This window comes from Oryzias latipes, chromosome 15, assembly GCF_053564925.1.
Source record: "Oryzias latipes strain Hd-rR chromosome 15, Olatipes_Hd-rR_3.1".
Classification (NCBI taxonomy): domain Eukaryota; kingdom Metazoa; phylum Chordata; class Actinopteri; order Beloniformes; family Adrianichthyidae; genus Oryzias; species Oryzias latipes.
In genome coordinates, this window is record NC_136251.1 from 31,114,985 (window position 1) to 31,130,736 (window position 15,752).

Sequence of the window (15,752 nt, forward strand, 5' to 3'; positions counted from 1 at the left end):
AAAAGTAAAATGATATTTTACAGAATAAGGGTACTAGTGAACAGAGATTGAAACTTAGTCTGATAAATTTATTCATTTATGTCTCCTAACATGAGCAAAGTTTTTGTTTCATATATTGCTGTTGAAATCACGATCAAGAGGCCCAGTGGGATCTACCGTTCCTCCAGAATGCACACATTTTAATTACTGAGTAAAATATTAGTAAAAAGTTGATCTTCTTTCAGCTCACTGTATTGTTAGCGTCCATTTGAAGCAAAACAAATGTTTGGTTTCTGTCCAAGGAGAAAACAGAAAAACAAGTATTTGTACGGCCTTCATATACTTTTTACATTGGGTCTAAAACAAAAAAATCATATTCAGATTTGGATTAAAATGAATAAAAAGGGAAAAAGGATGATGAACCATGCCCCAAAGTAGACTTATTTAGCTCATATCTGCCTAAAATGAGATTAAAATGGTGTCTTGTATTTATACTGCCAAGTTTTTATTCATCCCCCAAAAAGCAAAAGTTCAGTCATATCTATATATACACACACACACACACACACACACACACACATATATATATATATATATAAACAAATTGATTGATTGAATATATAACAATAATACAAAGACGTGTTGTATTTTTCTGCAGGACGATCTTGCGGCTCTTAAAAAGTTTTGGTTCATGAGAAGCCGGCTTCAGTGTTGAAGGTTGCAGACGCCTGCCCTGGTGTGATGGTTGGGTCATTTCTGGAATTTGGTCTTAAAACTAAACCGTATTTTTACTCCATTGAATTGAATCGTGGGGAAAGTGAATCTTTGCTATTGCATACCAGTATGTTTACACTGAAGGTGTCAAACTCATAAGAACACGTAAGAAGGATTTTTTGTTTATTGTTTTATTACATTACACCAAGCCACCAAGCAAACTGAAAGGTCGTCCTGATTCTTACTTGCTTATTAGCTCATTTAAAATGTTTTCTTGAATTTATTTATTTATTTATTTTTTTGCTTTTCCTTTGTAATGAAAAAAAACACATGTCAAAACGAAACAAAACCGAGACCCAAAAATCAAGGTTTGAACCGAATTGTGGGGAAAATGAATTGTTGCACCCCCTATGTAATGCAAAGTGTGGTGATGCAGGGATGCCCTGCCCTCGCTACTTTTCACATCAGAAATATTAATTTTAAATAAAGCTAAAAAAAATTGAATACATGTTTATGTTAAATGGCTTTAAGCCTTTAAGGTGTGGTGAGATGCATCTTTAGGGGCCTGCTGCTCACTGGACGCCCCGCCCCGCTGCTCCCTTTCTGAGCCATAGGCCCCGCCCGGCTAGTTCCTTTCTCAGTGGTATGCCCCGCCCCGTTGCTCCCATTCCGTGTGACAGGCCCCGCCCCGCTGCTCCCTTTCTCAGTGACAGGCCCCGCCCCGCCCATCACCATCCACAGTCGATGAAGGGAAGCTGGGAGACCGAACGAACAGGAGCAGGCGGTACAGGGCTTAGCGGCTCCCGCGTTTGTCCGACCCTTTACTAGAACTGCTCCCAGGCAGTAGCGGTAATGATGGCGGCGGCTGTGGAGAGAGGAGGCGTGCGGGCCGCTTTCCTGAACCCGGGCAGCGGCGGTGGACCCTCACCGACCACCCTCCCGACAGGAGCGCTAGCCGGGGCTGTGGTCATGGGCTCCGGCTCGGGCAGCATGCCTGTACCCATGAACCTCTTTGCAACCTGGGAGATTGATCGCTCATCCCCCAGCTGCGTTCCGAGGTAAAACTCCTCATTGTCCCAACAGAGCACACATCACCTGCAGGGTTTGGAGAGAAGGAAACAGATATAAATAAAAATAACGGCAAAAAAAAAACGCCCACCGCAACACATCCTAAACACTGTCGGATTGGCTAACTGGCAAGCTAGCTAGCAAGGTGGCTAATGCTAATGCTACCTAGCAAATAGGACGGGCGCTTAACGTCTCGTTTTGAAATATACTTTAATCTTTTTTTATTTAATCGCAATAAATGTATATATTTAGTGCTTTTGAAGTTTGGCAACATGACGACGCCTTAATTTCACAGAAGCAGTTGAAGTGCCTGGAGTGTTAGTGTAAACATGGGGTGTAATCAATTTGTTTAGAGACCGTTAGATGAACTAGCAAACAAAAGTTCCGTCGGAACTGCGGCGGTCGTCCGCGCGCAGGCTGCGCGAGCCGCGTGCTCCTGCGGCCACGCGCCCGCTGAGATTTACGGAGCGCCCGCCACCTAATAGCTACATAACGGGTCTATAAATACAGGGACATGGATGCCGGCGGCATAATTGGCATCCTTTTCGTCCTGGCTGCAGCGAGCAGCTGGCTGGCCCTGTACATCAACACAACTCTGTGGTTGTTTGTTTGTTTTCATGTTTGTGTCAAAGCATCAGCAGAAACACAACCAAAAGGGGAAAATAGAAATTACATTTTGGTCGTTTTGTGGTTGCAAAGGTTCTCACCCTCAGGCTGTTCATCAGTTTTGTTTTGTTGACACGTTTTGTCGTCACTGCTTTACTTTGCAGGTTTTTTTGTTTCACAAGTAAGTGTGCAGTTTTGCCACCTGACCAAAAAACCTCTGGGGGGGCTGCAGGCGCATTAATCAGCTTTGACCCAGATCTGCTTCACTCATTGGAACAGAAGTTGGCTTGTGAGGGGAGGGTTTCCTTTGCTGTGAGCGTGCATGTGCGCTTGTTTGCACGCTGTTGCTTTTGCATCTGCATAACTGGAAGATGACGTGCTCGATTAACTTGCAGACATGCTGAGCTTTGAAATCCATATGTGAAAACTGTCCTGTTGTGGAAAAATGGCACATTTGGAAGCAACAGGGGAAAAATGCTTTTTTTAAGTGACTGTGTCCTAAAGGTTTTATGGACAAAGATCACGCCAGTGCAGTCATGCATTTTGCACTAATCATATCTACTTTCCCACACTGCAGATTACACTAGATAACTGTAAATCATCGTTTCAAAACTTGTTGGTGATTATTATTATTAACCAAACGATTGCATGTTTGTTTTGGCTGTTAGTCTTTGATGTGGAGTCCTTTACTTCCTCCATAAGCCCCGGCTCATCCGTGTTTGAGGCTGCAGAATGAACTGGTGTGCAGAGCTGTGCAGAGCTCCTCTCCAGACTGTTTTGGGGATTTTGCCTCTGCATTCTTTCAGGGGCTGGGTCACTCTGAGTGCAGCTGTTGGCTTCTTCTCAACAAATTGTGTGTCCAGTTTAGTGGCATGCGTTCAAATGAAGACATAAGGCTTTTATTACTGATTCAAAAACCAAGCCTCTCCCAATGCCGTTTTTGTCTGTTATTCCTTTGCAGTTAGCTTGATAACATTGAAAGAAAAAAAGAAGGCTTAAAACATATTGAATCCACCTTGAAAAGCATTTGTCAGCTTTATCCAACCCGTCTCCTGACAAGTTTTGTTACTGATCCACCTTTTGGATTTAAGCCCTAAGGTTGAGATAAACCTCCCAGTCAAGTGAGATTTTCCTTTTGTTCAGTTTATTCAGAAAATGGTACACGTTTGCATGTATGGTTTTGTTTAAGGTTAGACTGATTGGTGTCTGGACTAAGATTGCTTTCTAGCTTCACCAGCAGACACCACAGGGTTTCCTATCCGTCTTACAGCAGAACACAGAGAATGAATCTGCTGTTTACTAGTGGATCCATATTTGTTGCAGAACAGTTTCAGTTCCTCGTGTAAAAACATACTATGTTTACATGAAACAGATTGCTGTTTTAGAATAAATCCTTATTATCTGTCTAGCAGAAGAGATAATTAATGATGATCTAAGTTAAGATCACAGAAAAAATCAACCAGCTTCTAACTAACCAACCAGCTTTAGTTTAGTTTTTCTTGAATTATTCTAGAAATGCTTCATTTCTCTTTCCCCTTTTCTGGACCATTCCTCATGAACTGACTATTTCAATATATTTATTATTATTATTAATGGATTATTATTAATAATAAATATATAGTTATTAATACAAACTCTGTTATTATTATTAATTATTAATACTGCATTTGAAATTCACCTCTGAGTTGTGGGCGGGGCTGTTGGTGCAGAATTAACCCGCCGCAGATATCCCATCATCCCTTTGTTCACTCTCTACTGCTAGCTTATATATATATATATATACACACCTGTATGTGACTTAGGTTCTTCTGTCATCACACGGTTGTATTTTATTTCATATACGTCACATCACACCATCTGTTGACGACTCTGATCAGGTATGTGAAAAACACAACAGTGTGTGATTACAGAAGTACTTAAGAAGTCATATGTATGTATGTATATATGGACACAATTATACATATCCGTGACTTGTATAATTGTACGAACAGCTGGAGAGAGCACCAGAATTTTTATTGTGTCACAAGCGTCTTGTGCAACACTGACAATAAAAGGATTGCTGATTCTGATCAAAAAGTCCGAGCTCTTGTAACGGTTGCAGTCGTTGACATCTTGTGTGTGAAGTTTATCGTTGGTTTGTCTGTGCTTGAGAATGATCTCCTTCTTTGGTGTGCAGCTTTAGACCAAGAGACCTCTGGGAGCAGCTGTTTCTCCTGTTATTTTAGGAAGAATTGTTCTTTATTTAGAAAGACAGGGACGTTTCATTTAAGTGTTTTCAGTCTATGATGGTCTTAGTTTATTATGAGATATGTTCATCACATGTTCTGATTTTTAGTACGGGGGAGGTTGTCTGAGTTTTGGTTTTATTAGATTCTGTGCAAAGCATGAATTATTGGTGAGGTTTGGATGGTTTTCTGTCTTGTATCCAGGTTAATGCGGCTCCTCACAGATGCTGCGTCTACAGATCTGACTTGATGAATAGAATGTGCTGTAAGAAGGCCATTCCATCAGGGTCTCTCTGGTCTGTAGAGCATCCTCTCTGCTCATTAGATTCATCTGAGTCACAAGCTGTCTTGTTAAGGTCAGAGCCTTATCTCAGCGGGCTTTGCAGACTCTCATCAGATCTTTCTTTCTTTCTATTCGGCGAATCAAACTGATGTGCATCATTTGTGTCAACAAATGAAAGAGACAAAAGAGTCAAGATAGGAATGCAGCAATGCAGTTCTGTCTTCTAGGTCAGTAGACACGTAAACATCAAATGTTTTATCACATTGTGATGGATCATGGATGCAGGATTTACTGCGTACTGAAGGTTTCTCTGTTAGGGTCTTGTCTCCGCATCGTCTGAGATCCTGATCTTTTTACTTTCATTTGTTATTTTCTGTGTGTTACCCGTTAGACCAGGGGTCGGGAACCTTTTTGGCCGAGAGAGCCATAAACGCCACATATTTTGAAATGTAATTTCGAAAGAGCCATACAACAATGTAGTGTCACTGAGGCACGGAAACCCTACCCTTTTTTAAGGTTCTTTATTCTGGTTACTGCAGACCGCAACAAACGCCGTACAATTAATTCAGCAACTCCTGAATCTCTCCCGCTGAGACGAGAGCACTTCTCCCAACTTTATATTCCCCCCTCCCGCTCCAGCCCTCCCATTTTCCTTATTCGGCCCATAGCTGAACCCCATTGGTCCAAACTACCTAACAACAGGCTGAGCGACAGAACTGAGAGCCAATCAGATCTCTGCTTGATGCGTTCATTGAACTCCAGAACTTTTAACGCGGCCCAACAGCCAAGTCAAACTCAGTCCGCGACAATATGTTTAAAACTAAATATACAAATGAATGTGTGCTTTGATGTAATTTCAACATTTTTAAAGTACAATAAGTCTGTGGATTCTTTTTAATAACGTTGTTATGCTGTTGCTAATAAATGATGAGTATTTCTCGTGGTGGTTTTGCTGATGGTCTAGTCCGGTTGATACGTGGTGAGTTTCTGCTTCATGCAGGCGTTGGGACTTTAAACGTGATCGTAGGTCTGAATGTTCTGTAGATGTGAGACATTCTTATCACATGCAGACGCGGAGCCAAACACACATTCATACGCTGCAGTGAGTGACGGGAAGCGGGTTTTACGTTTTTACAATCCCTGCGCGATTCACCTGCGGCCTGTCCCCACAACCCCCCCATCCTCTGCTTTCTTCCTCAGACGTCCCGTCCCCGCAACTGCACGCTCTTTCTCAGAGACGGGAGGGCGCAGTTTTAGGCACGGCAATTCACAGGTTTCCGGCTGGTACAAACTCTGTGAAATAATAGATAATAGTAAACTTATACTAGTGCTGGCGCAGATTTCTCTCTCCAAGCACCACCACTACTGCGCGCCTCTTGCATCGCATCGCGCCCGAGAAGGACTGGTCTAATGAAATAAAAGTATAACTAAAGATTTGTCTGCGAGCCACATGTGACCATCAAAAGAGCCATATATGGCTCGCGAGCCATAGGTTCCCGACCCCTGCGTTAGACCCTAAATCCAGTAGGGGAAATAAAGAAAGACCTGTTTGTTTGCATAATTTCCCCCTTAATTTCCCATTTTACCTAAAAAAAATAAGGAAGTTCCTCTTAAATCAGGGATGTTGCTTCTCTTAAACAGAGAGTTGAGATCATCTGATTTCATAACAGGAAAAGAGGAACTCGTAATCTGATGCAGCACACTCTGACACTGGCTGCTTAATCCACTGCTTCCTTTTGGAATTATAAACAGGCCCCCTCCACCCCACAATCCAGTTCCAGTTTAGGACAGTGACACAGCAATATTTCACAGCAGCAGGGTCATATTTACATACTTTTAAACAAATGGCTTCTGAAAACTGATCATACGTGAACATACATAAAAAAAGTGAGAAAAGTTGTGGTCTTCACATGAAATTTTCACAGATGTGTCACGAACGAACCACGTTAAAACCACGGAAGAAGTACGAATAAACTACACAAAGAACGCTGGCTGGGGAGAGCGGGGATTGATCCGCCAACCCTTTGGCTGCTGTACCTACCGCCTGAGCTAAACATATAGTTACATGTGCATCAGCATGCTTTTCATGTTTTGTATTTCCTTCATGTGTCAGTGGGTTCCAATAATCTAAGTCCCATCTTGGCAGCATGACCCAGTGTTCTGTTCACACTCTTCGGTAACAGTCAACCAATCAACGCCTTCACTCCCTTTTTCATCCTCACTCCCACTGCCTGAGATGTGTCAGAATTCTCTTGCTTTCCTTCTTTCCTGGGGGAGGAGGAATTTCCTTGGGAAGCATTTCGCATTCCTGGCAGCCGGAGAGCCGTGATTGCAACTGAAGCTCTTCTGCTTCCATGTCTTTCCAGCTCTATTGTTCACTAACAACAGACTCTGGGGAGAGGAGGCCAGGTTGAAGCTGCTGATTGTCGGTTTGCTGACTCAATCTGCTGCTGTACGGCAAACATGTCCTGAACAGTCATGGTGAATTCCCTACTTGGAGAAGAAATATTCTTTTCCCTTTGCCTGGACCGCTGAATGGGAGAAAATCTCAATTCTTGTGTGGGCCTTTCCGTGGGTCCCAGAAAGCAAAAGGGGTCCAACTTTCTGTGCCAGAGGGAGATCGCCTTCTGATGCAGATATAGTGGATTTCTCTACACATTGCATGTTTATGCAACCAAAAAAACAAAAGCCTGATTCAAATGTTGTGAGGTTACCACACACGGGTGGTTTGGAAGGCTGCTTGAATGTTTTTTGATATGATCTACCAGAAACCACACCGTCTTTTACCGCAGACACCAGGCTTTAAGTTTCACTCCCATCATCTTTTGATCCATTTTCAAAGTGTTCCCAGTGGGTTTTTTTAATGATAATTATTTCCTTTTTCAAACAAAATCCAAAACTCTGTGTCGTTTTCTAGGACAAAGTGTCTGCAGAGCGGCAGGCGTTTATTAGAAATTCACCTCTGAGTTGTGGGGGGGACCAATGGCATGGCGTAAGCCTGCCCCAGTTTCCCATCATCCCTTTGTTTACATACTGTCCTGCTAGCTTACAGCCCCTCAAACCGCAATCTAACATTACCGCTGCAACAATAATGGTGAGCAATATCGTAGCTGTCCAGCCGTCCAGTTCTGATCCAGATTCCAACTTAGATGAGGAAAACAAAGACGTTTAGAGATCCATTTGTCTGCAGGTGGATTATCAGAATGGAGCAGAGGAGGGGGGCTTATGGCAATTCACAGTGATTTGAATAAAGGGATACTCAGGAATGCTATTTTAATCTTTGTTTTCTTTATATATGTCCTCTTTCAATAGAAAAATGCGACAAGAACAATGCTAAAAACACCTGAAACACAACTTTCATTGGAATGGGTCTTTAAAGGCAAAAAAATAGAACTAAGTTAGACTGGTGCTCCAGGTATTTCTGTGTCTTCAATAAAAATAAATATGAGTATTGAGGATATTAACAAAGGTACTGCTAAATATTTTTAAGGTTGTTTAATGTTTGTGTTTGCTATCATCGATCCATCCATTGTTAAAATAGACATATTCTATCTTTAGAACCTGCTTAATCCCTTTCTGGGTCACGGCCCGGTTGCTGGAGCCCACTCAAGCACTGTGGGGTAAAGGCGCGACACACCCTGAATGGGTCACCAGTCCGTTGCAGGGCTTCACGCTCACTCCTAATTCAGAAACATCAGTTAACCTATGAAACATGTCTTTGGACTGCGGGAGGAAGTCTGAGTGCCCGCAGAAAACCCACACACACACAAGGAGAACATGTAAACTCTGGTTGTGAGGTGAGAGTGCTAACCACTGCACCCATTTATTTTTATAAAATAAATATTTATAGTTAGTGCCATTACATTGTCCGTTCCAAGTTATTAATTCTCCTTTCCTTAAAGGAGCCCTGCCATAGTAAAGTAACGAGCACCAGTTAAGACCCGGCGTTTATTGGAAGATGCACCGTATTTAGTTGTCATGTTTTTTGTTGTAATATCATCTTCAACTACCGTACATTGTGTGTCATGATCTTTCTCCTGGAGGAGCGTATCATCTTTTGGACCGGTCACTTAGCCCCAGATTAATTACTGCACTGGCAGCAATGTTAGCAGCGTAGGAGGTGATGGAGTCGACATGAAGCATCCCTCACAATAACCTCGTGGCTGTATTGATATTTAATTCTTCTGATGCATCACTTTAGGAGCACAGGCTGCATCTGAAGCATCTTTTCATCAGCTCTGTCATCAGTTCTGTCTATATGTGGAGATAAACTGCTTTCTTCAACAGATTTCTCAGAACTCTCACCTTTCCTGTTATTTGTGACGTCGTCTTAGGTCACGTTTAACTGGTTCAGACAACTGCGCTGTAATATTGGGCTATATAAAATAAATTGAATTGAATTGGTCCTGATTCATGAGTCCAATTAAAGTGCTTTGCAGGTAATTGGGTCATTTGGGATGTTGATGGAATAGCAGTGAATATGCTGGTAAACACATTGGAGAGACGGACCACAATGAAGAGGTGTCAAACAGAACATCTAGACGGAAGCTATACTTCAGGGGTGCTCATTACATCGATCACGATGGATCGGTCGATCTTCATGGACATGATGGTAGATCGCAGGCCAGCAAAGATAAATAACCAAAAAAATGTTAATATATTTCTAAAAAATCCGTCAGCGAATGAAAATCCTCACCGAGTAGTCCATGATTGACATGCAGAATGGCCAATCGATCCCTATATATGTATATATGTATATATATACATGTATATATGTATATATGTATATATATACATATATACATATATATACATATATATATGTATATATACATATATGTATATAGGGATCGATTGGCCATTCATAAAAAGCTCTTATTTTGCTTCCTTGTGTTTACTGTTTGTTCATGTACAGCTTCTGAGTGCATGGTACAAATGTAGCAACTATTTTTTTGATTTTACTATAAACCCCAAACTCCTTTCACTTCAGAAGGAAGGTGGGATCAACATTTGCAGCACAAATGACCAAACTGATGATGTAAAATCTCATATTCTAATCCCAAAAACTCAGTACACATCTCAGATTTGTATATTTTATGGTTATTTATTCCAATCAGAGACCCTGCTGAGCTGATTATTTGGGATCAGTTCTTATTACTCTCCTTCCAGAAAAAGGTCTTCAAAGCACCAGACCTTGACATATGTGTTGGCTACAGAGTGGGCAGTACGAGAGTCAAATCCCAAGCTTCCATGTGTTTTTTTCCCTCCATGTGTCTGCCTCTGCCCCCCCCTCTTTGTGTAATCACAGATTAAGCGGACTGAACTGTCTGGAGTCCTGCTTTTGTCTTTGCATCTCTCCAAAGTCAAGCTTGTGTTGAGCTTTGCTCCACGGCTTCTTTAAAAACGACATTTTCAAACTGAATGTCGTTCTGTTGGCCTACTTCCTTCATTTTAAGAGGCGTCAAGAACCATACAAGCACCTTTACTTACTTCTAATTCTAAGTAAGTCTTGCTCTTTGTTTTAAAACTATGTGCTCATAAGGAAAAACTGGAAAAGGTCAAATCTCTGACCATTCATCCGTTGAACATCAGTAAGTGTTGGATCTGGGTTTGGATTAGAGTAAAATTCAACGAACATCTTGAATAAGACATTATCAAACATTAAAATCCAGCTTTAGTGGTCTCTTTAGTTTATGATGACGAACATGAAAGGTTTCGATGATTCAGTTAAACCGCCTGACTTTGTAAAACCGGACGTCTGAACAGCTGCAGTCAAGTTAACATAAACTCAGGCAGCAAATACCAGTTCATCTGGCTTTTCCAATGTCTGACAGAAACAAAGGAGTGTTACTGTGTCATTTAGTGGATTTTATTGTCTAGGAGGCACAAATGGAAAAAATGCGGCGTAAGCTTTACTAACAGGTGGGTATTTGGGTGAAAAATGGTCAAACCTGTACGGGACACGCGGGTGACCCACAGGAGACATCAAGGTGGTAGACCGCTCAGTGTACCTGCAGAGAGAAAATGTCCATGCACGTTTTTTCACGGGCACACTGCAGGGGACACTCAACCAACATGTAATGGTGAGGAAGGATGAAGTAGGTGAATCGCAGGCATGTTGTAGGGATTTTTCATTGTTTTCAACCCCCACCAAATCCAGCAGACTGTACAAGGTGCCCGTTAGTGCTGTTCACGTGACACGTGCGCGCTCCTTGCTGCAGCCTGACTGTTAGAAATGAAGAAATTAGACGGAGTGTAGTTTGTTAGGACATTTTATGGGCGTGTTACATGCACATCACATGCATGCAACAGTAATAAACCACTACTCACATCCTACTAATGACTAGAAGGTGACGTGAGGACGCCACCGTATGACCATCAGGCGTACGTCATGAGTGCGTAACTTCCATTATCCTTACCAATAGGCTCCGTGCACGTAACTAAGGAGTTCTACTTCCGCCGCCTTGAGTGTGAGGCCGACCATTTCCGGTTTGCGACTTCTGTAGCAGCGACACGGCAGATTTTGATTGCGAAAGATGGCATATATCACCCGTTGTATACAAGGTCTCCCGAAAATCGACGTGAACGACATCTACAGGATTGTCGACCAGTGCGTGGTTACATGGGCAAAATATCGTGTCGAAAAAATATAGTGTCGAAAATACCGGAAGGGAAATGTGTCCCGTTGTAAACAAACCTTTGCTGTCAGCGTGTCACATATATTATGCAGCAGCTCGGTAATATACGAGGCGATCTTCCAAACGTGCTTTTATTAATGTTAGGAATATTATGTAGTGCCGGTCCGCTCATCATTTTATATTTAATCCTTGTGGTCAGCGCTTTTTTTGTGGAAGAAGTACGGAGCTGGAAGAAGAACCCAGTGTTGGGAGAGGCTAACAAAACGGGCCAACAACATTAGCCTTTTGATGGACACAAAATCCAGGACCATGCGGGAAACGCTGCAATCTGCATCCTGGCTGCACGTAAATGTCTGGGAATAACATCAGCCTTTATTTTGTCGGGGCACAACTAGAAACATAATTCCATGTGATTTTTTTTGAACAGTTTCTAAGGACTGAGCGGCATTTCTGCTCTAAGCTCACACACACTGTGTGCTCTGCTCTGCCCTCACGAGTCCGGCCGCCGCTAACCCAGAGCGGCGGTTCGGCTCGCAGTCCGAATTCTCACACATAACAAAACAACAAAACGCACACGTAACAAAGCACCTTCCCCTCAAACACATTAATGAAACCGGCCGCTGTGCTCAGAGAGGTTCACTCGGCCCACTGGCACCGGAGCCCGAACGCAGAGCTCGGTTGATGCCGGGTCCAGACGTCAGTGGACACGCACCCCTCTGCATCTCCCTCATAAGGGGTGAAAGAGAGGGGAGAGCCAGTGGGGCGAGAGCGGAGCGGCGCTTTTGCGCGGGGCGTCCGCAGAGCAGCTGATCGGTCCTGTATGAGCTCCAATGCTTTCTCTCAGCGAAACACCGTCTATGCATGACGTAACCCAGAGCAGTAGTGACACACGATCGGAATGAACCGTTTTCATGCTCCACGATCAGATCAACGATCGGTATAACCCACCTATCTCGATCGGAAAGAAATTTTGATCCGAACGACTCGAGTCTGACCGGGGCAAAGTATTCCGAACGGCGTGTTTATGACGCATTTTCTTTCCGATTGCTGCAAATACGAAACACGACTCGTCTTGCTTGGGGTGAAGTCCTCCCGCCGTGTTCACCATCCATTCGGCTCTCACCGACACATCTACTGGAAAGCTATGAAAGCTTTTAGTACTGTTGTACTTTGACAAATTCGCACACGGGTACACAACAATGTTGTGATGTCTTTGTCACGCGTTGAAACACCAAACGCCTTTCTTTTACCCGAAATCCGCTCCTATTTACTCAAAACTAGCAACTCAACAAAACTCCCCACAACAATAACACGACCAACAGGAAGTTGTCAGCCTTACACTCGAAACACGGAAGTTAACCGGAAGTTCTATCGTGCACGTAGGCTATTAGGGGTGTAACGATTAATTGACTTAATCAATTAATTAATTTCTATTCCTATAATCTAACCAGATTAATCTGACTGAGGTTGTTATTTGAACTAACGTATATTATTAAAAATATTTTAAAATGAAATAAATTGATAATCAATGTTGGAAAAATGCCTTTAGGAAATGGTAGGTTTATTTTATTGTGCATTAGCAGAAACGGATCCGTCCATCATTCCAGTCCAATGTGTGGACAGACTTTGAATAAAGTCATGTGACCATCCAGTGTCTAGAATGTTCTAAGAATGTTCCCTTTGGATTCTTTGGATGTGGAAAAACAACAGTGGTGAACTTTAGGAAACTAACATGTGAATGGATTTGACATTCATTCTAGTTTACTTGTTGGTTTGGACACAGATTTCATTTAACTTGATGATCTGGAAGAAATCCAAGAATCTGGAAAACTGTTCAGTAGCAGGAATTTCTGTCTGAGTCTCACTGCTGGAAGTTTGGATCAAGAGGATCTGGATCCACTTTAGGACAGAGGATCTGGATCCACTTTAGGACAGAGAATTAGATTGTTCAAAATGAACAACTAGGGCTTTTTACCTTCATTGACTTCATAATTTGTAATGAGTTACATGCAATTATTTCTGACAGAGTGACACACGAGTAATGTCTAGTTTGTTCAATCATGTGCAGGAGATAATTATGTTGCAAACTGTTGTGCATCTCATGACCGACAGCACTTATGTTGACCTAATGAGGCTTAACTCCAGATCCTCAGTGACCACTGCATCAAAAGTGAACAGCAGAGCTGCTGTCATCACACATTCAGTTCAATTTAATCCAAATACAATTCTCTGCATTAGCAGGAGCTTTGTTTACTTTTTAGGACATTGAAATCATATCTTTTTTGCTGTCTGTTATAGAGTTATTGATTCTTGCAGTCTCATTTTGAATTGATTGTTAGTCTTTGTGTAAATCTGAGCAGAAACTAGTTTCAAGTACGAATGGTTCAGCAGTGACACTAGCCAATTTTCATTTGTAAAAGCCAGACCTTTTTCTGCCTGATGCACCGTAATTACTTCATTAGAAGGGTTTCTTCTGCGCCTGCTGGCAGGAGAGGCCTATTCTTAAATTTCTCATCACTAATGAGAGCGAACAAATGAAGAGGGTTATGGTGGTTGTGAGTTAAAGGGCAGGCTTAATCCTGTCTGATGCTCAGCTGAGGCTACATTAAATATGCATGATGAAACTCCACTGATGCTTTATCAGGTTAGCAATGGTGGTGCAGATGCTGTCAGATATGTCATTTAGCTGGTTTCCTGTTTTACAATTTGACCTCAAATGAAGTTAAAGAAAGGCCTTTAAGATGGGGTTTGGATTCTTTGTTCTCATGCACTAAGCTATGCACGTTAACGCCACACAAAGATTTGAGCTTCTCTGATGTTTCGGGAGCTTTGTAGGTGTTCAAGCACAAATCTCAAAATCCGAATGAAATACGAGTTTTTCTGTAAGAGAAATGGTCTTCAGTATTAATTAACAAATACCGTCTTTTTGTGCTTTTATCCATGATGTTTTGCACGTTCGTTTTTATTTTAAATCACAAAATTCTTGTACAATTACTCTTTTTGCTATAAAAAAAAGGTATTTTTTATATTTTATGTACCCCCCAAAAAAAAAGAAAAAAAAAAGAAAAATCTGGTCTCTTTTGGTTCCATGTTGAAATGAGTGCAGTTAGTGAAAACATTTCTTCAAAGTTTGGTCTGCAGTGAGATGATAAAGTCCTGTGACGTCTTCTGCATGGAAACCCTGTTTGGAGCCATTATGAAGCATTTCTGCGTCTGTCCTGCTGACTTCATCAGTTTAGGGTCAGGACAGAAACAAAAGAATTGTGAAGCACTGCAGGAACCACAACAAAGGATTAAAGCTGTGTAATGAGTTTTAGAAAGCCCGGCCAGAGCACTGAGGTGTGAAGGAAACACCAATCATTTCTGACTGTAGACCAAGAAGAAGAACTAACCGGGTTAGCTTCATTCACCTGGTTTCAGGAGGAAACGGCTTCTGTTTCTGTCTGTAGCATTTTTAACGTAAAAGAGGTTTTGTCTATTTTACTTTAGGAGAATCTATCCAGCAGCCTCACAGGCTAAACTTGATTGTCTTCTGCTGTGAACCCTTTTGCATCAGTTTAACCAAATAAAGATGTAATCTGGCTCGAAGTCCTAATGTGGCAGCATTTATGAAAAATTACATACAATTTGGCTTTAATCCCAACAACGAAGCTAAAACCCAAAGAGGGAAAATATTTAATGCTGCATGTTCTTGTAAAAACTGCATGTAATGGTCAAAAACTAACTAGTGAGAGAAATTAGACAAAAAATAAAAACAAAAAGTGGATCTCATTGAGTTACACAAAGACTTGGATACTTTTGTTTTTTACAAAGACTAAACTGGGAAGAATATGTTGGTGGAGTTGTGAGAGATGAAATACCAACAAATTAGACTGAAACTACAACTTATTAGAGCAGACATATTTACACCAGAACTGTAAAAGTTAAATAATATTTTTGTTTACAGTCATGTACCTTCCAGAAAACCAGAACATCAGCAGAACCCATACATTGATTTTATTTCTATGTGGGAAACAGATGCAACTGTGACTAAATAATGAATGGCAGTGATGCTCTGACACTATTGAGTGATAATATTTACTTAAGATTTCCCTACAAAGCTCTTAGCTGCAGCTTTCAGAATATTTTCAAGGTTCTCCAGGGAAATGTTTGCATTTTCTTCCGAGTCTTTTGACTATATTGCGTGTTAAACATTTGGTGCTGCTGCTGTAGATGTTGTGACAGTTGGAAATGCAGACA

At 41.7% G+C, this 15,752-nt stretch overlaps 1 protein-coding gene across 4 annotated transcripts in view; it reads left to right on the forward strand.

The window, feature by feature from the left end:
- The first annotated feature begins 1,398 nt into the window (after positions 1–1,398).
- The window catches only part of LOC101172103 (phosphofurin acidic cluster sorting protein 2), a 51,325-nt gene continuing 36,971 nt past the window's right edge, over positions 1,399–15,752 (forward strand). For 2 of the 4 annotated variants that reach the window (XM_023962983.2, XM_023962984.2), the window contains exon 1: positions 1,399–1,751. In XM_023962983.2, coding sequence (XP_023818751.1) covers positions 1,546–1,751 — 206 coding nt within the window. In that variant the 5' untranslated portion in view covers positions 1,399–1,545. The remainder of the gene's footprint in view (positions 1,752–15,752) is intronic. The other 2 variants (XM_078931564.1, XM_078931565.1) reach the window with 1 other exon arrangement.